At 46.7% G+C, this 22,307-nt stretch overlaps 1 protein-coding gene across 1 annotated transcript in view; it reads right to left on the reverse strand.

Moving 5' to 3' along the window:
- Nucleotides 1–22,307, reverse strand: part of LOC146805332 (cilium assembly protein DZIP1-like) — a 1,720,714-nt gene that overhangs the window by 1,166,831 nt on the left and 531,576 nt on the right. The window contains exon 8 of the mRNA XM_085622543.1: nt 20,397–20,546. Within this exon, the coding sequence (XP_085478669.1) occupies nt 20,397–20,546 (150 nt within the window). The remainder of the gene's footprint in view (nt 1–20,396; nt 20,547–22,307) is intronic.

The raw sequence follows: 22,307 nt of genomic DNA on the forward strand, positions 1-22,307 counted from the left end.
TGTTGCACAGACTGGAATGGGAATAGTAAATGTTACCCCTCCGGAATCCAACGCTTCCCTTACTGTTGCACAGACTGGAGTGGTAATAGTTATTTTAACACTATGAAGTCTAATGCTTTCTCTACTGGTGCACAGGCTGGAGTGGGAATAAAAACTTTTACCCCTCCAGAGTTCAACGATTTCCCTACTGTTGCTCAAACTGGAGTGGGAATAGTTAATGTTACCTCTCCGGAGTCCAACGCTTTCCCTACTGTTGCACAGACTGGAGTGGAAATAGTAAATTTAACCCCTTCACAGTTCAACCCTTTCCCTAATGTTGCAAAGAATCTAGTGGGAATAGAAAATGTAATCCATCCAAAGTCCAATGCTTTCCCTTCTGTTGCACACTCTGGAGTGAGAATCGTAAATTGTACACATTCGAAGTCCAATGCTTTCCCCATTGTTGCACAGAATTGAGTGGGAATAGTAAATCTTACCCATCTGGCACCCAAACCTTTCCCTAATGTTGCACAGACTGGAGTGGGTATAGTATATGTATTATTCCCAGAATTGTTTTTTATTAATGTAGTTTAAATTAATCTAATATCAATATGTGTTTATTTGTTTAATTTTAGAATAATTGTATATGTAAATATGTATATTTTTTGTTTAGTTTTGCTTTTTAATATTGTTCATAAATGTTTTTTATGTTTACTTCTGAAATTCATTTAATATTTGTAATTTGATATGTTCATTTTCTTACATTTATGTATTCATATATAAATATATAAATTACCTACTGGAGGTCGCCAGTAGGTAGTTATAGTTAGGACCTATAATCCATAGGAAAATCGTAACATTCTTTACCCAATAACTTTGGCGTCAGTTGACGAATCTTCACGAAATTTTCAAAACTCGTGGGGTGCTCCGGTCAGCTCCTATCTTTAAATGTTTTGGGGTGATTCGGCAAGCAGGGGCCGAGAAAAAAGGGGGGTCCCAAAACTTGTTTTCTCCATGTTAATTCCGATAGGAAACTTTAGGCACGGCTACAGCCCGAACTGCTGAACAGAATTACACCAAATTTGGTGAAAAGGTAGCCCTTGGTTCAGAAAGATCCCTTTTTGTTAAATGGTGTAAATCCGTTCAGTAGTTCATGAGAAATTAGAAAAAGAAAAAGTTTTAATATCTGGGCGGAGCCTAACGAAACATCTCATCGTGAGATCTGATTGGCTGTCAGCACTTCATCCTGGAATTGATGTCAGCCATCTTGGGACCAATATACATGATAGCACCCCATTGAAATGCATTGTAGTGAATCGAAGATTTTGAGGGTTACCAAAAGGAGAACTATAAAGGGTGATAACAGACTTTAGTTACATTAGAATTCATTTGTTGATGGTACCATACTAATTAAAGGAATTGTGGTGTGTTCTAAGGTGAATTTACCCTGTGAAAAACCTTCTGTTGGGATATCATGAATCATGTTTGAGAGAAAACTGAGGCTAAAATGAGAGCATATTTTCTGTAAATTCACATTATCTTTCTCAGTCATGTGAGAATGAAGTCTTTCATTCTCAATAAATCATGTACATCCAACAAGGGAAGAGACTGTCAGTTGGTTCCTTTATGTTCTACTGCAGCTTCCCAGAGTGTTCTAAAGAACAACTAGAGTGCTAACAGCCTTACATATGACAAAAGTATGGCACACATGAAGCCATCTTGATTAGAATAAACTGGTAACACTTAAAACATTTAATTTAAAAAGGAACAAAATGATGGGGTTAATTTTGTCATAAAAATTATGGTTAGTGCTGTAGAAAGAAAAATTAGGACATGTTTCAAGTGTGATCTTTAATATCTTCCTGTTATATGTCAACAGGAGCAGCCTGTCAGTTGATGCCATTGTGTTCGACTGCAGCTTCCCAGAGTGTTCTAAAGAACAACTAGAGCGCTAACAGTCTTACTTATAACCAAATTATGGCACACGTGAAGCCATCTTGATTGGGATAAACTGGTAACTCTTAAAACATTTAATTTAAAAAGGAACAAAATGAGGGGGTTCATTTTGTCATTGTAATTAGGACATGTTTTAAGTGAGATCTCAAATATCTTCCTGTTATATTTCAACAGGAGCAGCCTGTAAGTTGATGCCTTTGTGTTCTACTGCAGCTTCCCAGAGTGTTCTAAAGAACAACTAGAGCGCTAACAGGCTTACTTATGACAAAAATATGGCACACCTGAAGCCATCTTGATTGGAATACACTGGTAACTCTTAAAACATTTAATTTAAAAAGGAACAAAATGAGGGGGTTTATTTGTCATAGAAAGTATGGTTAGCACTGTAGAAAGAAAAATTAGGACATGTTTTAAGTGAGATCTCAAATATCTTCCTGTTATATTTCAACAGGAGCAGCCTGTCAGTTGATGCCTTTGTGTTCTACTGCAGCTTCCCAGAGTGTTCTAAAGAACAACTAGAGCGCTAACAGCCTTACTTATGACAAATTTATGGCACACCGGAAGCCATCTTGATTGGAATAAACTGGTAACACTTAAAACATTTAATTTAAAAAGGAACACAATGATGGGGTTCATTTTGTCATAGAAATTATGGTTAGTGCTGTAGAAAGAAAAATTAGAACATGTTTCAAGTGTGATCTCAAATGTCTTCCTGTTATATTTCAACAGGAGCAGCTTGTAAGTTGATGCCTTTGTGTTCTACTGCAGCTTCCCAGAGTGTTCTAAAGAACAATTAGAGCGCTAACAGGCTTACTTATGACAAAATTATGGCACACCTGAAGCCATCTTGATTGGAATAAACTGGTAACACTTAAAACATTTAATTTAAAAAGGAACTAAAGGGGCGTGGCCAAGATGGCGGAACGGTAGGACGTGTTTTCACCAGCTCCTGCCCGCCGCTCGCCCGGACAGCACAGTGCAGCCCGTGTTGCGCGCTACCAGATCATTGAGACCTGGGTTCTCTGCCCGGGATGCTCCAGTCCTGCGGGGAGCCTTCGGCGGTAGCGGAAGAGGCGAGGGCGAGAGGTTCGGCGGAGCCAAGCAGAGCTAGTGCCGGCCTCCCCAGTGCGGGGAGGCCTCAACACTGCGGTGGGTCCTGACGGGCTGCATCGAGGAAGGCTTCGGAGCTCTCGGGAGGCCGCGGCCCTACACCCCAACAACGATTGCCCCTCTGGAGCCTGGGCAGCACATGCGCCTGAGGCAACCTGCCCGACCAGAGGTGTCACCGGAGCGAGCAGTGGTGCCCCCATTAGGCCTACGGGGCCTGGGCGGGAACAGCGAGACTTGCGCACTGAAGATTGCGGCCCTAGGGGGCTGTGGCGGCAGAGGAGAGGGCGCCGATCGGGACGGACCTTCGGCCCCTGGGAGAGAGCTGCCTCGGCGCTGCAGTGGTGACGGCTCCGAGGTCACTGAAGAGTCTGGGAGTCGCGATGCTCCAGCGCGGCCTATGAGGCCTAGGACGCGGTGCCGGGGTTTGAGTGGTGGAGACAGCGGCCCTGCAGCGTGATGGTGGCGGCGGAGAAGGTGCTGGTCGGGGCCTTGGTGAGCGGTTGCTTCAATGCACCGGCCGCGACAGGTACAGGAGTGCTTCTGAAATCGGGAGCTGGGGGCAGAGACTGAGAGGTCACGCGGGTGGTGCGGGACTACCCTGGTGGTGCGGCGCCCCCCCCTCATTGAATGCTTGGCTCCCCTCGGATGTGCCCTTGGGGGTAGGGCGGAGCACAACGGGAATAATATCTCCTCGGATGGATGCCGCGGGATGCAGTTGGTGCGGGAGGATCCCGGGGGGTTCCCAGGCCCGCGAGTGAGCGAGACTCCGAGGTGGCCATGTAGCGCGACGGTGGTACACCGAGGAGAGATCCTGCCAGTGCTGGACACAGACAGAAAAGGCGACTAGTGGTGAGTGGTTGAGGTGTATTGCGCCCCAGCGCTTCGCCGGGCTGTGACTGTTGGTGCCCCTGTGGAATTCCTGGCCCAGAGGATCTGCCGCAGGATTCGCGCGGCAGGGCGGTGCGGCCTCTCTGTGGTGCCTCGGGGCGTTGGCCTGGACTCTGGGGCTTTTGCTGCAGCCTGGACTTGACTGACTATGCCCCAGGCTGCGCTCTGGACTCAGCTGGGTTGGGCCCTACTGCTGGGGCGTCGGGCCAGGAACACGCGCCCATCTAGGGGGCCCCTGATTGTGTTCTAGCGGACTCTGCCGCGGACTCTTCCCGCCGGCGGCGCTGGTCTCCGAGGGGTCTCTGCCCTCCCTGGTCACGTGCCCAGGAGGGTCCAACGGAGGAGGGTGAACATGAAGACCAGGCCCTCTAAGGTGAAGCCTCTGAAAGATATTTTCGGTTGGCCTCAGTCGCCCGCCTCCATGGCTGGCGTGACGCCTAACATTGCACCCTCCGGACCTCCCCCGGGCACCGGAGAGGAGCCCATCACGAAAGCTTTCTTGGAGTCCCTGTTTCTTACCTTACGTGCAGACATCCAATCGGTAAAAGCCGAATTCGCTGCCGAACTCAAGGATTTGCGTAAGGATGTTGATGGAGTTGGAGAACGGGTTGCCACCCTCGAGGAGTAAAGTGATACGGCGGTAAATGACACAGCTCTGCTTCAAAAAGAAATCCTCCGACTGCGGGATCAGAACATGGATATCCAAACACATCTGGAGGACCTCGAAAACCGGTCCCGAAGACACAACATCCAGATTAGGGGGGTCAAGCCTACCGAGGACACCAGGGACCTATTTGCGTTCGCCACGGCCCTCTTCCGGCACATTCTGGGGGGCGGTCCGGACGCGGACATTGTCTTGGACAGAGCCCATAGGGTGGGCCCGCCCCGGGGCCCCAATGCTCCATCAGCGGACATCCTGGTGTGTGTGCAAGACATCTCCCATCTCCTTCCAGGGCCACACTCCTGTCCTATATCAGGACCTGGCCCTCATCACCCTCCAGAGGCGATGGCAGTTCCGCCCCGTCACGGAGCATCTCCGACAGCGGGGGATCACCTACTCGTGGGGGCATCCATTTTGCCTCATATTTCGACTTGAGGGGAGGCTCCACCAACTGCGCTCTCTGATGGATGCGTGCCAGCTGCTGGGCCTGGCGCCGCCAGGAGATGTAGACGATGGCAGAGGAGTTGTGTCGTGCTCAGAGACTCCTTCATCTGGATGGCAGAGGCAGTCTAGATGGCAGCGCTCTTGTAGGCCGGCCCAGTCGGAGATCGTCCAGAGTCAGCAGGCAGCACTGACCGCAGCAATGGAGGCGCTTGCTGGGGGCGACGATACAGCCACGTGAAGCTGGAGTGCGCCTCCTGGGCGAATGCACTCTCTCAGCATCTGTGCTGGCTCTGGGTGGGCGGCGGGGGGGGGATGCTCTTCAAGGAGGCTACGATATGGACCCCTGTTTATTGACTGACCAGTTGTCCTGGGACGACGGACTATGTTTATTGTTGTGTATGGTTGGTAGGTTGCTTGGGTTCTGGGGGGTGATGTCCTGTTTTTTTGTTGTTGTTGGGGTTTTTGTGTTGAGTTGGTGTTTGCTCCTCTCGTCCATCCTTCTTCCCCCCACAGTTAGATGGTTCTCTGGTAATGCGCTATATCCCGGATGTCTCTATCCCAGCATAGGCGCTGCGAGCTACGCCTTGGCATGTCTCTCCTCCACACACTAGATGCCCCAGAAGCCACTTAACATTTTGATCCTTAATGTGCGGGGACTTAATAACCCGGTTATGCGTAGGGCGGTCCTTCCTGGAACACTCAGCCGCAGACATATGCCTCTAACAGGAAACGCATCTCACCCCTAAGGACCACCATAGGATGAAATTGCGCGCCTTCCCCATGCAACTCTTCATCTCTAATCCCACCAAATCAGCCGGGGTTGCTATCTTGGTCTCCCGTTCCTTTCAAGGTAGGGTTCTGCAGAAGGAGGCTGAGATAAGGGGCCACTTACTTACCTATCAGTTCCTGGTGGCGGGGGTCTCCCTCACTGTGGGTTCTGTTTACGCCCCAAATGAAGGTCAGGATACATTTTTCCACACCGTCCTCACTGAAGCCACGGCCAGCACGGAGCACCACCTGTTGCTGGGAGGGGATTTGAATTTAGTTTTTGACAATTTACGTGACCGCTCGGCCCAGCGGACGTCTCAGGTAGGAGCTCTCTCTCAGGCGGGGTTGGCCCACCTTGGCGATCTTGGCCTCGTTGGTCTGTGGTGCCACTTTCATCCCCGCAGCCGAGCTTACACACACTTTTCAGGGGCACATAAAACATATGCTAGACTTGACTACTTCATTAGCTCCCTCCCATTGCAGGCACTCGCGACAGGCTCCCAGATCCTTACTGCATCACTCTCAGGTCATTCCCCAGTTATGGCCACCTTTCACTTCCCCCGAGTCCAGCAGCCATTGCGGCACTGGCAGCTGCGCGACACGCTGCAACTACTGTTAAGCAAATCAAGGTAGCAATTGCCAACTACCTCACCCTTAAAGCAAACTCAGACACGTCTCTAGCGACACAATGGACAGCCCTTAAAGCCGTCCTACGAGGGGACTTCATAGCCATCTCGACGGTCAGTAACGTGGAACGCAGTCGCAAACGGGCGGAGCTCACCCAGAAGGTGGCTGAACTGGAGCAGATGCACCAACGCACCGGCGCAGCCAGAGCATGGCGGCGGTTGTGTGTGGAGCGGAAGCAGCTAGCGGCTCTAGACCATGATAGAGCCGAGTATGCGGCTCTGCGGCTGCGCCAGTCCTTTTACGTTGGCGGCGATAAATGTGGTCGTCTACTGGCCCATAAGTTGCGGGCGACCCGGCAGCGCCAGGGGGTGCAAAACATTCGTCGGGGCCCGGGGGGAGACCTCAGGTCAGACGATGGGGAGATTGCGGAGGCCTTTCGGGATTTCTATGCGACTCTCTATTCAGGCGACTCCCTGGACCCATCCCACTGCTCTGCCTACCTGGAGACCGCGCAGATACCGGCTCTTACCCTAGCGCAAGCTGACCACCTTGATAGGGATATAGGGACAGGGGAGGTCATTGCGGCAATCTCGCGCCTAAAATGAGGCAAATTGCCTGGTCCGGATGGTTATTCGGCAGCCTTTTACAAAACCTTTTGGGCGCAGTTGGCTCCCTTACTGAGAGACCTGTTTAATACCTTCTCCCAGGATGGCGCCATCCCGGTGGAGATGCTAGAAGCATCATCGTGGTCATTCCCAAGCCGGGGAAGGATGCAACATTTTGTGGTGCGTACAGGCCGATCTCCCTACTCAACATCGATCTTAAATTGTACACGAGCATCCTCGCAACCCGACTTGGGCCATACATGCCCCAACTCGTGGAACCGGATCAGGCAGGATTCATATCGCAGAGGCAAACGAGTGATAACACCAAGAGAGTCCTCCACCTCATTGAAAAAGCGTCACGCACAGCCGGGGAATACATTTTATTGGCCATAGATGCTGAGAAGGCCTTTGACAGGGTAGACTGGCCATATCTAGAGCAGGTCCTGCAGCGGTTTGGATTGGGGGAGAAGCTGCGCACACGGATCCTGAACTGTTACCGGCTGCCCTTGGCCACAGTCCAGGTGAATGGACAGACTTCTTCCCGGTTCCCCATTAGCAGAGGTACGAGACAGGGATGTCCCCTCTCCTCCCTCCTCTTTGCGCTATATCTGGAACCGTTAGCTCTCCGGATCAGGCATTACCCCCTTATAACGGGCATTAAGGCGGAGATGTACATACCATCAGCCTCTACGCGGACGATGTCCTGTTGTCTCTCACCGACCCGATCCAGTCGCTCAGAGCGCTTTTCATCGAACGTCATAGTTTTGGGCAGGATTCCGGTTTTAAAATCAACATGGAAAAGTCGACGGCACTTAATATCTCCCTTACCCAACACACGTTGGCTAGTCTACAGGAGGAGCACTCGATACAGTGTGCGGCCTCCACGGTCCCCTCCTTGGGAGTGCAACTAGGCCCTAACATCCGGGACACAGTCACCACTAATTATGATCGGCTCCGTGCCCACATCCGCAGTGAATTGGGTCAATGGAAGCATAACACCCTTTCTTGGTTAGGCAGGATCGTGGCCACCAAAATGACCATCCTTCCTCAGATCCTATATCTTTTTCAGACGCTCCCTCTTCGCCCTCCGACTCCAACAGATCTGGCGCCGTTTATCTGGCAGGGCCGCAAGCCCAGATTTAAACATGCTATAGCAATCCTACCGCCCGAACGAGGAGGAGTGGGGGTTCCCGATCTGCAGCTTTATTTCTACGCCACACAGCTCCGTTACCTTCCTTACTCTCCTCAGAACTGAATTCAGGGAACTAACATGACCCCACTACCTTAGATTGCTGCGTCTGGTAGATACACAGATTCCGCAGAAGGCCCTCCCATGCAGATCTACGAGACTGAGATGATCCGCTGTGGTCTTAGGTTCTCCTTTCCTTTTCCGTGGGTTTATAGTTGATGGATGAGGGGGGGGGGCGGAGGGCGGACACGTTTGGGGAACTTTTGAGTTTATGCCTTTGAAAGGTTACCTTCTATTCCTTCCATTATTCTGTTTCTTACTTTACTTTCTTTAGTAACCTCACTCCATGCTTCTTACCTTGGTAACGTGATTGGTAGCGGCACTTGTGTCTGTTCTACATTGTATTCAGGAGCCGGGATCTGACTTCTCCATTTCTATGGTTGATGTGGAAAATTAATAAAAGATTTAAACCATAAAAAGGAACAAAATGATGGGGTTCATTTTGCCATAGAAATTATGGTTAGTGCTGCAGAAAGAAAATGTAGAGCATGTTTTAAGTGAGATCTCAAATCCTCTTCTATTTCATTAGAATATTCTGACATGCAGACTGAAACAATCACTTTCAATACCAGCAGTAGACTTCCAGTTAACTCCCTGGTGGGCAGTAGCTTTACTACAGTGATCTAATGAACAACTAGAGTGCTAACATTCTGAATTTATGGCAAATGTGTGACACATCTGAATGCCTTCTTGATGGAATCAAAGTAAAAAACTGAAAGCATTTCCTACGGAGCAGACTGCAGTAAATGATGAAATTAGGAAACTTCATAACAGATAAGTCTCCCAAGATGGCCACCAGAGAAAAAAGAGCCCAAATGTAGCACAAATATCACCAAAATGTAGCCCACATATAGCCCAATGACAGAAGTGTACAAAACACTTTTTATTTTTAGTTTTTCTGCAGTTTTATATAGTGCAGACTCGTCAGGTATTGGAGCGTTACATCTTACTTGGACCCCTTATTGCGTATTTTGCACAAAGTACATGAGATTGATCTTGCAAAACATTGAACTTTACGTTTTTGTTAACCTGAAGTTGCTCGGAACCGGGCTTTGTAACACCCGTTTTTACCTACTGGTTTTAATTAATTCTCACTGTATTATATTAGGAAAGAGGATTTACTGTTTTTATGTACACTTTTATGATCTATGTTTCTAAATCAGATCGAATAAAGTTTAATGAATTCTATGGCAGGACGAAGGCGAGGATTATGCATATCTTTCCTCACTTTATGTGCATAGCAGTTCAAAGAAAACGTAGTACAACAATCATTAAACAAAAAACTACATAACCCATGAACCATTAGGGGGGTAGTCTTCAAGGCAACTATAGTCCAATCATATCACAGGCCATCGTATATAATATCGTGACGTCCCTTCCGCTTCCTCTTTCTTCGCTGCTCGTCAGTTAAGTGCATTCCTTACATTCTTGGCTTAATCTGACGTTGTTGCAGTTTGTATAGCAGTTTCTTGTGCACGTTATTAGCATTATTGCCTTGATATTGTTTCATATTTCCTGCGCAGCAGGCTCTTGCCCGAGAGCGTTCTCCCCCTCGCAGTTTCTCCCGCTGTGCGCTCTGCGCGCGGTGAGATCCTGTCAGGCGCGTCTGGTTCGAGCGAGGCAGCTCCGTCGAGCGCTCCCACTGGCCTTTACGCGCGTTTGGGAATCCGGTCACTCCTTTAGTGTCCGCTTGGTTCCCGACCAACACTCGCCTAATTCTGACACCGCTACGCGGTGATTTCCCCACATGGCCACGTTAGTGACTAGCGCCACCTGGTGGTGGTAATTGGTATTGCGCCTCAGTCTATTCTTATAACAGCTTCGGGGAAAGCCCAGCTGTTGGAGCACCGGCGAAGGGGCTGCCTTAAGGATTTTAAGGGCATTTGTTCTGTGCTCACACCCTCTGCTATCATGTCTTCTCCAGAGGACCATTTTTACTCCTCCTACCAGGAAGTGGAGGAGGAATGCCCCCCCAACTTCTCCCTCCACCAGTGGACCAAGCCCTCTCTCTGGCTATTTCTAGGGCGCTGGCTCCTCTTAGGGATCAGGTTGATAAGCTGGCGAAAAGCATCCCTGGGGTGTTAAGTGACCCAGATCGGGTGGTGGCAGGTCCCAGTAGCTCCCAGATGGGGAATAAAAGGGCTGTTAAGCATAACGCGGGGCACTTGGAAGGATTTGATAAACTTACGGAGACCTTCCTCAAGAATGCGCAAACGCTAAAACATGCACCCTGCCAGGAGGAGGAGGAGTCTGGAGAAGATTGCGACGCTGTCACCACTATTGTAGACCCCAACAGCGGGTTTCCCTTAGAGGGAGAGGGTGTATCGGAGGACGATTACTCCTCCGATGAGGATAAGGACTCGGGGTGTCCCTGGCATCCAGAGTCCCACTCCTCTCAGTGCCGGGTTGGGGACGGGGTCCACTCGGACATGTTCGAGCAGACCCATATTTACCATCCTAGGTCGGCGGAGTGGACCCCTGACACCAAAGTGGCAGAGTATGTGGTGGGTAAAATCCATCAACCCCTTGAAAGGGGGGTCAAGAATAGGATGAGGGGATAATGCCCCAGGCCCTCATTGAAGGGGAAGGTGGCACACACGCCTGAAATTGATGAGAAACTATGTACCTTTTTCTCCAAGTATATGAGGGATCCCAAGAAAGGAATTGATAGGTCTTGGACGTGGTAGGGCCCTTCACCCAAATTATTCAATTGGCGGAGCGTTCAAAAGAGTCAGGATCCCCTTTGTCCACGGATATTGTGGCTAGTTGGGTGCACTACCCTAAACCCTAAAACACTACCCCTCCACTACCCAAACACCACTGCACTACCCTAAACCCTAAAACACTACACCCAGCACGACTCCCTACACTACCCAAACACCACTGAACTACCCTAAACCCTAAATCTACCCCAGCACAAACCCCCTACACTATACAAACACCACTGCACTACCATAAACCCTAAAACACTACCCCCAGCACGACCCCCTTCACTACACTAACACCACTGCACTGCCATTAACCCTAAAACACTACCCCAGCATGACCCCCTACACTACACAAACACCACTGCACTATCCTAAACCCTAAAACACTACCCCCAGCACGACCCCCTACACTACCTAAACACAACTGCACTACTCTAAACCCTAAAACACTACCCCCAGCACAACCCCCTTCACTACCCAAACACCACTGCACGACCCTAAACTTTAAAACACAACCCCTTACACTACACAAACACCACTGCACTACCCTAAACCCTAAAACACTAGAACCCAGCACGACCCCCTACAGTACACAAACATCACTGCACTACCCTAAACACTAAAACACAACCCCCTACACTACACAAACACCACTGCACTAACCTAAACCCTAAAACACTACCCCAGCACTACCCCAACACTACACAAACACCACTATACTACCCTAAACCCTAAAACACTACCCCAGCACTACCCCTACACTACCCAAACACCACTGCACTACCATAGAACATTAAACACTACCGCAGCACAACCCCCTACACTACACAAACACCACTGCACTACCCTAAACCCTAAAACACTACCCCCAGCACAACTCCCTACACTACCCAAACACCACTGCACTACCCTAAACCCTAAATCTACCCCCAGTATGATGGCTACACTACCCAAACACCACTGCACTACCCTAAACCATAAAACACTTCCCCCAGCATGACCCCTACACTACACAAACACCACTGCACTACCCTAAACCCTAAAACACTACCACCAGCATGACTCCCTATACTACTCAAACACCACTGCACTACCCTAAACCCTAAAACACTACCCCCAGCACTACCCCCTGTACTACACAAACACCACTGCACTATCCTAAACCCTAAAACACTACCCCCAGCACAAACCCCTACACTACACAAACACCACTGCACTACCCTAAACCCTAAAACACTACCCCCAGCACTACCCCCTATACTACACAAACACCACTGCACTACCCTAAACCCTAAAACACTACCCCAGCACTACCCCCTACACTACCCAAACACCACTGCACTACCATAAACCCTAAAACACTACCCCCAGCACAACCCCCTACACTACACAAACACCACTGCGCTACCCTAAACCCTAAATCTACCCCCCAGCATGACCCCTACACTACCCAAACACCACTGCACTACCCTAAACCATAAAATACTACCCCAGCACGACCCCCTACACTACACAAACACCACTGCACTACCCTAAACCCTAAAACACTACCACCAGCATGACCCCCTATACTACTCAAACACCACTGCACTACCCTAAACCCTAAAACACTACCCCAGCACGACCCCCTACACTGCCCATAAACCACTGCACTACCCTAAACCCTAAAACACTACTCCCAGCACAACCTCCTACACTACTGCACTACCCAAACTCTAAAACACTACCCCAGCACAACCCCCTACACTACCCAAACACCACTGCACTACCCTAAACCCTAAAACAATACCCCAGCATGATCCCCTGTACTACACAAACACCACTGCACTACCCTAAACCCTAAAACACTACCACCAGCATGACCCCTACACTACACAAACACCACTGCACTATCCTAAACCCTAAAACACTACCCCAGCACTACCTCCTACACTACCCAAACACCACTGCACTACCATAGACCCTAAAACACTACCCCCAGCACAACCCCCTACACTACATAAACACCACTGCACTACCCTAAACCCTAAAACACTACCCCCAGCACAACTCCCTACACTACCCAAACACCACTGCACTACCCTAAACCCTAAATCTACCCCCAGCATGACCGCTACACTACCCAAACACCACTGCACTACCCTAAACCATAAAACACTTCCCCCAGCAGGACCCCTACACTACACAAACACCACTGCACTACCCTAAACTCTAAAACACTACCACTAGCATGACTCCCTATTCTACTCAAACACCACTGCACTACCATAAACCCTAAAACACTACCCCCAGCACTACCCCTACACTACACAAACACTACTGCACTACCCTAAACCCTAAAACACTACCCCAGCACTACCCCCTACACTACCCAAACACCACTGCACTACCATAAACCCTAAAACACTACCCCCAGCACAACCCCCTACACTACACAAACACCACTGCGCTACCCTAAACCCTAAATCTACCCCCCAGTATGACCCCTACACTACCCAAACACCACCGCACTACCCTAAACCATAAAATACTACCCCCAGCACGACACCCTACACTACACAAACACCACTTCACTACCCTAAACCCTAAAACACTACCACCAGCATGACCCCCTATACTACTCAAACACCACTGCACTACCCTAATCCCTAAAACACTACCCCAGCACGACCCCCTACACTACCCATAAACCACTGCACTACCCTAAACCCTAAAACACTACTCCCAGCACAACCTCCTACACTACTGCACTACCCAAACTCTAGAACTCTACCCCAGCACAACCCCCTACACTACCCAAACACCACTGCACTACCCTAAACCCTAAAACACTACCCCAGCATGACCCCCTGCACTACACAAACACCACTGCACTACGCTAAATCCTAAAACACTACCACCAGCATGACCCCTACACTACACAAACACCACTGCACTACCCTAAACCCTAAAACACTACCCCAGCACTACCTCCTACACTACCCAAACACCACTGCACTACCATAGACCCTAAAACACTACCCCCAGCACAACCCCCTACACTACATAAACACCACTGCACTACCCTAAACCCTAAAACACTACCCCCAGCACAACTCCCTACACTACCCAAACACCACTGCACTACCCTAAACCCTAAATCTACCCCCAGCATGACCACTACACTACCCAAACACCACTGCACTACCCTAAACCATAAAACACTTCCCCCAGCATGACCCCTACACTACACAAACACCACTGCACTACCCTAAACTCTAAAACACTACCACTAGCATGACTCCCTATACTACTCAAACACCACTGCACTACCATAAACCCTAAAACACTACCCCCTACACTACACAAACACCACTGCACTACCCTAAACCCTAAAACACTACCCCAGCACTACCCCCTACACTACCCAAACACCACTGCACTACCATAAACCCTAAAACACTACCCCCAGCACAACCCCCTACACTACACAAACACCACTGCGCTACCCTAAACCCTAAATCAACCCCCCAGCATGACCCCTACACTACCCAAACACCACTGCACTACCCTAAACCATAAAATACTACCCCCAGCACGACCCCCTACACTACACGAACACCACTGCACTACCCTAAACCCTAAAACACTACCCCAGCACGACCCCCTACACTACCCATAAACCACTGCACTACCCTAAACCCTAAAACACTACTCCCAGCACAACCTCCTACACTAATGCACTACCCAAACTCTAAAACACTACCCCAGTACAACCCCCTACACTACCCAAACACCACTGCACTACTCTAAACCCTAAAACAATACCCCAGCATGATCCCCTGCACTACACAAACACCACTGCACTACCCTAAACCCTAAAACACTTCCACCAGCATGACCCCTACACTACACAAACACCACTGCACTACCCTAAACCCTAAAACACTACCCCCAGCACAACCCCCTACACTACATAAACACCACTGCACTACCCTAAACCCTAAAACACTACCCCAGCACAACTCCCTACACTACCCAACCACCACTGCACTACCCTAAACCCTAAATCTACCCCCAGCATGACCGCTACACTACCCAAACACCACTGCACTACCCTAAACCATAAAACACATCCCCCAGCACGACCCCTACACTACACAAACACCACTGCACTACCCTAAACTCTAAAACTCTACCACTAGCATGACTCCCTATACTACTCAAACACCACTGCACTACCATAAACCCTAAAACACTACCCCCAGCACTACCCCCTACACTACACAAACACCACTGCACTACCCTAAACCCTAAAACACTACCCCAGCACTACCCCCTACACTACCCAAACACCACTGCACTACCATAATGCCTAAAACACTACCCCCAGCACAACCCCCTACACTACACAAACACCACTTCACTACCCTAAACCCTAAAACACTACCCCCAGCACGACCTCCTACACTACTGCACTACCCAAACCTTAAAACACTACCCCAACACGACCCCCTAAACTACCCAAATACCACTGCACTATCCTAAACCCTAAAACACTACCCTCCGCATGACCCCCTAAACTACCCAAACACCACTGCACTACCCTAAACCCTAGAAAAAACCACCCCATGCCCAATCCCCCTTACCTCTCACTCTTCGTGGTTCCTCTCTCCTCATGGTTCCTGCTTCACGTCGTCTCTGAGGGGCGGTGCACATCGTTGTGAGGAAACAGAACAGCCTCTGTCTCCTTACAACAACGTGGATCGTCTACATGTTTTTTAGAACGCATGGTCATTTACCATAAATACCTTTACAACAAAATTTGTTGTAAAGGCATGAGTGGTAAATGACCATGCGTTCTAAAAAAATGTGTAGTAATGACTTTGCAATGTACAATGCATGTGTGGTAATGCATGCGTTGTAATGGTATCGTGAAGTAAACAAGTCGTTGTAACGGCTGTGTACCGATCTAAGCTGGCCCCTGTTCTTCAGTGAGATGTTTATTTGATTAATTAGGAGGAAGGAATGTGGTTTATTTTAACCGAAAAGTGCATTCCCAGCTGTTGTATTGTGAAAGTGTCCGCGTGGCCTGGTTTCACTTCCGGTGAGAAAGTGGAAGAGTCTGTTTGGATTTAAAGGAGTTCTGTTGTTGGAGGGGGCCGGCGCGACACGTCATCAGAACACATAGCTAATGGAAAGCGTCCTCCCTGAAGTGAGAGGTCAACGAGTGTGCGTCCCACCGCAGTATGACCATACCGCGTGACCCATGTGCCGCCTCCGGGTACAGAAGGCAGATGCGGCATCGCTGGTCCTCTTGAAGACCGTAGTAGCACTAATTCTACATTTTGGTACTAGGGCATTTTAACTTTGTTGATCCTGCCAGATACAAAGAGAAGATCCTGTGTTATTCAGTGCCCTTGTTACCTTTTTTGTGGGTTGTGGTGCTTGTCACTTCGCTGCCCTGCCGGTGAACACGACTGGGCACCCCACCTCGTGTGCTAGCTGCAGTGCCTCTGCCCTCGGATCACTGGTTTCGGTTTCTGGAGTGGCAACATAAACAGTTGCTCCCAAAGGACTAGCCTGAACACTTAGGTGAATATTACTAGCTCTCCCACGTCGACAAAGACGTCATAATAGCACGGCTCTGCTTGCGTGCTGACGTCAGTTCCCACCCATTTTTTCTGTGCCACCGAGGCAAATAGGCGGACCGAGACACTTTCACATGTATACATAGTATAATAAATTTATATATTCACTGAAAAAAACATAGGTTTCAGGCACATTATTGTTAGAAATTAGCATTTAAAAAACCCTAGAAATTCACTGAAAAAAACATAGGTTTTAGGGGAGTTATAGTTAGTTGGACATTTCACTCATACAAAACCATAGAAATTCCCCTGTTATAGTTAGTTCAGCTAACTATAACTTGTGCGCCCGCAATGCACTGATGATAACGTCACATATTACATCACTCATGACATGGTCAGTGACATCGCTCATGACATCACTGATGACATCTCAAATGACATCACTGATGACATCATCCAGTGAATGTGTGTTTTTCTGAAAATTAAATATGTTTTATATATGTATATCTCAAGGTCGATGGAAGAATAAGTGGGTATATGAGTCTCTAAATGGATAAAAAAAAAAATGTAAAATTGATTGTATAACTGACTGATTAAGTGTATCTTAGTGAATACATGGGTTAGTGAGTAATGTTTAAATATGTAAATATCTGTATCAGTCTCTCACTTTGTGTATAAGTGGCTGCATGGGTTGGTGAGTAGCTACATGAGTGTCTATATGGGTTATTAGTTGTTTTTTTGAGTATCAGTATGAGTGTCTGAGTGTCTGTATGGTTCGGTGGGGGGTATTACTTAGTGCATTGATACATGAATGAGTGCCTCACTGTTTGTATGTGTTGAAGACAGCATGTGTGCAGGACTGTATAGGTGGATGAGTGTGTGTATGGGTGTGTTAGTGAGTGAATGGTTGTCTCAATAGTGTCTGTGAGTAACTACATATGTATTAAACTAGTATATGTGAGTTTTGGTATATATAAGTGAGTATATGTGAGAGTGAGAGATTGGAAGAGTTCCTGTACAAATAAGTAAGTGTTTCTATAAGTGATTGTTTAAGAGAGTAAGTATGTGTAAGTTTCTGTAGAAGTTAGTGTGGTAGTGTGTGTATAACTGTACATGCAAGTAAATGGGTTTTTTATACTTTGTTTGCATGTGTGACTATGTGTGTGAGCAACTCTATGGATGAGTGGCGGTGTGTAACAGGATGTATAGGTGTATGAGTACATATGAGGAGTGAGTATATGTATTAGTGACCGTATAGGGACTGTTGGTGAATGAGTGGATGTGTGTGTAGATCTTGGAATGACTGAATAGGTGTGTTGTAACTGGTATTGGTATGTCCATTGTTTTGAAAATGTTAATTTGTATTTTTGAGTGTGTGTATCAAAGGTTATATTAGGGTGAGAGGAGGTCTGCCACTCTATCACAAGGATGATGTCATCAGCAGTGCATTGCGGGCGCACGAGTTATAGTTAGCTGAACTAACTATAGCGGGGGGATTTCTATGGTTTTGTTCGAGTGAAATGTCCAACTAACTATAACGCCCCTGAAACCTATGGTTTTTTCAGTGAATATATATATATATATATATATATACACATATATCCTTATTATAGTAGGAAATAAACAAACATTAATATCATGTAAAAAACAAATATATACACACACATATATATTGTCTGTATGTTTATATAAGTTAAAAACAAGCAGGAAAATCTGGGTAGTTACCAAGTTTATTTGGAGAGCAGCTCCTGCATAGATCACCCTACAACTCCAGCGACACTCTAAATTTGCTCACCTCAAATGTCTGCTTTTCTTTCAAAGTATTTATGCTTAGGATTAGCAAAGTGCCATCCATGCTACGATAGAAAGAGACACAGTATTTTGTCTTTTCTACAGCAAAGGTCCTGATTAAGGGTATGGCGGACCTACAGTGGTTGCTGTCCGCCACCATCCACTGTAGTACGGCCAAAACCATGTTGCGACTGCCCGCCAGATGAGGAGTTAAATCCTGGTCTGGAGGGCGGTGTTGCGGCAATCTGAGTGTGGCAGTCTGCAAGGCTCATAAAAGAGCCTATAATGCAGACTGCCGCAGTCAGAACATGCATTGCCCTTTCCTGCACAGAGTGGCATACATGTAAATACAGGGGGGCGGTACATGTGACCCCCACAGCATACACCCCGACCCAAATCTGGCAGGAGGCATTTACTTTCCCCCACCCTTTCCATGGTAGGATCAACACAATGAAAAGGGTGACAAAAATCCAACTCGTAATATGCTCAGCTGTGCCAGCAGCTGCACCGCCAGCATATTACAGCCAGTTGTAGACTGCAGGCCCAGCAGGATCCTTGATGCCAGTGGTGCTTGCGGTCTTGTGGCAGTCTGACCGCCGCAGTCATACTGCGGGTGGTCCCGCTGTGTGGCGGTGGTCAGACCACCACCACAGGTTAGGCGATCCTATGGCCTGCCAAACTTGTAATCAGGCCCAAATTCTTAGCACAGTGCCATCCATGCTGAGCTGTAAGATTCCAAAAGCCTTATGCTACTCCAGGCACTGTATTACAGCTTTGAATTGGTAAAATAGCAACCAATACCAACCTGAAATTAATAAAAGCAACCCCTGACACGTGTTTCGCTATCATTACAGCTCTACAGAGAGGTTTACCTATGTCTAGACACCAGGGAGCACCCAGAATATATTTATATTTATATAAGTGTACATTTATATATAGTATTAAACGTTACTTACATTTATTTCATTTATATTATATCAATATTATATATTCAAATATTTAGATTTACTATATTAAACTATATATATATTCCAAAACAATGTTTTAAAACGATTTAAGTGTAAAGCAATTTTTGCTTCCGATATTTTGCACTTACCATTATAAGAATAGGGAAATTATATTTTGATTATTGAAATTTTTGACTCAATATTTATGTCTGTCGATATTGCTGGAATCGATATTCTGTCAGAGATCTTCTGAATTTCTGTGTTTTTTTAGTTCTAAATGTTAATATTGTCACTCACAAATTAAAAAAATGTACCTAACTATAACGTTACCTTAAAATGTGTTTTTATATATATACATGTGTATATATATATATATATATATATATATATATATATATATATATATATATATATATATAGAGAGAGAGAGAGAGAGAGAGAGAGAGACAGAGAGAAAGAGAGAGACAGAGACAGAGACAGAGACAGACAGATGTATACTTACATGCTATATTTACTGAAGCAGTTATACATTTTAAGATACATGGATACACAGTCGGCTCAGACCATTGTTAACACTCAACTTGGAAATTGAAATTGGAATATTCAATATCTTTCTCACAGCGATCCCCTCACCGCAGAACTAAATACTCTTAGCTAGCCCCTGTAACGCAGTATAACAGTATATTTTCACTTATGAGCATGCTCCTATTACTCACTCTCTTTCTACTTTTTTTACTGAGATAGTTTTCTAATATGAAGACCTAATTCAAATAGTCAGTTTTGCGCACAACAACAATGAATGGGGCCTAATTGAACTAAAATTAATTACAAATGAGAATAGTCAAATATTTTTTATTCTTTATCATTTAACATAGTATGTATCTCCCTGGAGAAATCTTAGTTAATGTTTTATATATTTTCAATGAGATGCAAGAGTTAGGGCTTATGGTGTGCAAATAAACTGACGACTAAATTACAAACGAAAATGACAGTAAAATATCTGTGCGCAGAGCAAAGCAAAATAAAGAGAAGCTCTGGCTGATTAATTATCGTCATGCCCCTACATAATATGTAATTTACAAATTATACAGACCAGATCTTGGTAATTTTGGAAACATCGGATCGTCTCATCTCGTTGTTTAATTATCTTGCATGACTCTTCCTTCTGTTTGGCCCAGCGGGCATCACTATCTGCTTGTTGTTTTGTTAATGCTACTCTGGATTGTTCGGCTTGCAACTGGAGCTGCAAACAAACAGTATTTGAAAAATTAGTAAACGTGTAATTGTAGTGAAGAACTCCCAAAAATCATGGTCCAACTGGTAGTTTTGAATTGTATTCATTTCAAGATGCTTGGTACAAGTTGGAGCACTAATGTCGTGGAAGAAGTTTCCTGCTGTCATTTTGGTACAAGAGAAAGAATGCGTGTGCATGCGTTGCTGGGCAACGTGTGTGGAGCACCTTTCCAAGGCTTGGCTACCACATTTTCATTGTGCTTATGTGTGATACTCGGTTCCGTGTCATCAGATTGGTTGCGGTACAATTCAATGCAGAGGAATGATACTCAGTATCACAAGTGGAGAGAAGCAGTCATGCCCATGAAATTAGATACATTTCACAAACGACTCGTTTTTTCACACCCGAATGGTCTATGAACGACCATAAAACCCGGCACAGGTAAGAGCAGTAGGCCGGTTGGGCAGAGCACGTGGGGAGTCGATAGATGACCAGATAGGTAAAATTAAATTAAATAAATAAATAAAACCACTTACCTTGCGCTTGCCACATCGCTGACTCCACGATGTGGCAGCGCAAGGTAAGTGGTTTTATTTATCTTTTTATTTAATTAAACTGATCCCTTGGTCTGTCAACTTTCCCGCCACGTCCCCGCCCTGACCCACCACACTTACCTGTGCCGGCTGCGACTGCTTAAAACAGATGTAATACTCCAGAAGTGATCATACTATGTCTGCACCAACCTTCCCTTTTCTAATGGGCTCAATGCAAAAGCTGTAAAGGTTTGTTGCACCAGCATAAACAATGTTACCATTCCATTCATTCATAAACAATGCAAATACAGTACTCTTGCATAGGGAAAAGTGAGGTGTATGCTCATAGTTTGAGAAGAGACCCACCAAAGTTCCATTAAATTCTGTAATAGTAAAATGTGTTTTATGTAGTGCTTAGAAACGATAGAAGCACAGCATGAAGCACTGTATATAAAAAACAAGTTATTGTTATAAAGTTGTGGCCATTTTTCACATTATGATGTAGTTCAGTTTATGGACAATGCAGCATACATGGCAACATTTTAGAGGAGGAAAACACGAGATAAAAAAAATGGGAGAACCTATTACTCCCTTTGACTTCTAGTGAGGCCTGAATCAGACCTATTGGCATGTATACGACTTGCAAGTGTGCTGCTGCAGGATCGTATATTAGAAATGAAAATATACTTTTTTTCCCCTACCTGTCAGGAGCACAGAGAAAATCTAATGGCAGTCAGAGAGAGGGTGACAAAAGCCTTGTGCATTGACCTGCATACTCCGAGTGACACAAGACCAGTCCCTGTTGGCAGAAACCCATGGAGGAATCAGGTTTTGGCAAGCAGGAGTCGGGCGGTGAAAGACAAGCCTTCAAATCGGTCTTCTCCAGCCTGAATAGGGAGGGTAGGCAGCCATGATGCTGCATCCTTTATTCTTATATGACGTTTTTCTCATGATTCAATGTGAGAAATCCATTGCAGCCAAGCTTTGGAAATATTTATGTTTTGTTTATACATTTCAATAAAGCATACTAGAATGCTTTTTCATATATCTGTAATCAAAGTGGATGCTCCAAGCAACTCACTGTTTTGTGTACTTCAGTACAGACCCCCCACAGTGATGCCAGACTTCCCTTTAGTCCTAGCCAATAACATTGCATCTTTGACCGTAGATTATGACAAAGTTCTGATCCTAGGTGATCTGAACTAATGGGCCAATGAGGTGGAAGGGGGAAAGCTGT

This window comes from Triturus cristatus, chromosome 8, assembly GCF_964204655.1.
Source record: "Triturus cristatus chromosome 8, aTriCri1.1, whole genome shotgun sequence".
Taxonomy (NCBI): Eukaryota; Metazoa; Chordata; class Amphibia; order Caudata; family Salamandridae; genus Triturus; species Triturus cristatus.